Here is a 1,654-nt window from a genome sequence, read left to right on the forward strand (position 1 = left end):
TTCAATTCCTATCACCCCACTCGCTTTAATATGTTCAGCCGCCACTTCCGAAACCCCTGTCGCCTTACCTAGTTTCATTTCTCTAACTGCTTTCTCTACTTCCTCCATCGTCACCTTCTCTATAGGTCCGTGTGTGACCACGGATTCCACATCTCCATCCCACTCATTCTCTTCATTCATCAACCTTTCCATATGAGCTTTCCACACCTGAGCTTTTTCCTCCTCATCTATGCACAACTTGCCAGATCCATCCCAAACACATCCATTCTCTACAACATCTTTCCATCCCTCATTGACTGCTTTGCTACTTTGAACATTTTCCTCGAACTCACATCAAATTCCATTTCCTTCATTAACCTATCTGATGCTTTCGTCATTGCAGTTGCCACTGCCTGTTTTGCAACCTTCTTAGCCTTCCTATACTCAGACTCCGCTTCCTCCGTCATGTCCCTTCTCCATACCCTAAACCTCTCCTTCTTGACTTCCAAAACCCTTCTTATATCTTCATCCCACCACCACGTCTCACCATGCCTACACTTTCCTTTCGTCCATCCACATACTTTATCTGCCGTAGCCAACACACAGTCCCTGTATCTCTCCCAAACATCTCCATCCTTACCACTCTCCCAATTTTCAGCCACCTTCACTTCAAATGCCTTCCTCACCTCTGCATCCTGCAACTTCCATGTTTTTCTCTTTGCCACAAACTTATCCTTCTTCCTCCTCCCCATTTCTTTTGATGTCACATCCATCACAACCATACTATGCTGCAACATACCAGGTATCGCCTTCACATTCTTCACATACTTCCTATGTTTGGCCCTTACCAATATATAGTCGATCATCGATCTATGTTCCCCTGACCTATAAGTAATCAATCGCGCTGGTTCCCTTGTGAACCAAGTGTTCCCCACCACCATGCTATGTGCATCTGCTAACTCCAACACTCTACGCCCTTCCTCATTCCGTATACCATATCCCCATCCCCCATGTACACCTTCATATCCGTCTGCATCCGCCCCCACATGACCATTCAAATCACCCAACAACACCACAAACTCATTCAACCCCGCTTGCCCAATCTCGTCAGAAACATCATCATAAAACCTATCCTTCTCCTCTTCCTTCCTACTTTGTTGCGGAGCATATCCTGATATCACCCTCACTATTACTTTTCCAAACACCATCACCACCACAATTACCCCATTGCTTCTCCGCCTCACTTCCAACACCTTCTCCACCAACTCTTCTCTTACCATCACACCAACTCTTCCCGTACCATCATCCCTCTTCCACCACAACTTATATCTTCCACCTTTAGCCCCCACAAACCTTGTACCCTCACCCTTCCATCTGATCTCCTGTAATGCAGCCACGTCAACCATTCTCCTCTGCAGCTCCTCCACCACTTCCAAACTTCTTCCTGTCAACGTGCCTACATGCCTAGCCTTTGATGATCCAACATCACTCACAAGGCAGTGAGGGTCAGTTTAATGTCATAACCAGGACATTAGTTATAGAAACATGTGTTACAATACTAAATTACATTTTTAACTATATTTCTCATCTAAAAAAAGAAATATAGTTAAAAATGTAATTTAGTATTGTAACACATGTTTCTATAACTATAACCAAAATTATAAATGATTGTTAA

The 1,654-nt window shown here is 44.0% G+C and overlaps 1 protein-coding gene across 1 annotated transcript in view; it reads right to left on the reverse strand.

The window, feature by feature from the left end:
- HELRODRAFT_158537 (hypothetical protein) overlaps window positions 1–1,385 on the reverse strand; it is a gene marked incomplete at both ends in the record, with an annotated part of 2,377 nt that extends 992 nt beyond the window's left edge. The window contains one exon of the mRNA XM_009010586.1: window positions 709–1,385. Coding sequence (XP_009008834.1) covers window positions 709–1,385 — 677 coding nt within the window. The remainder of the gene's footprint in view (window positions 1–708) is intronic.
- Window positions 1,386–1,654: the final 269 nt, after the last annotated feature.

The sequence above is a fragment of the Helobdella robusta genome (genome assembly GCF_000326865.2).
Source record: "Helobdella robusta unplaced genomic scaffold HELROscaffold_1, whole genome shotgun sequence".
Taxonomy (NCBI): Eukaryota; Metazoa; Annelida; class Clitellata; order Rhynchobdellida; family Glossiphoniidae; genus Helobdella; species Helobdella robusta.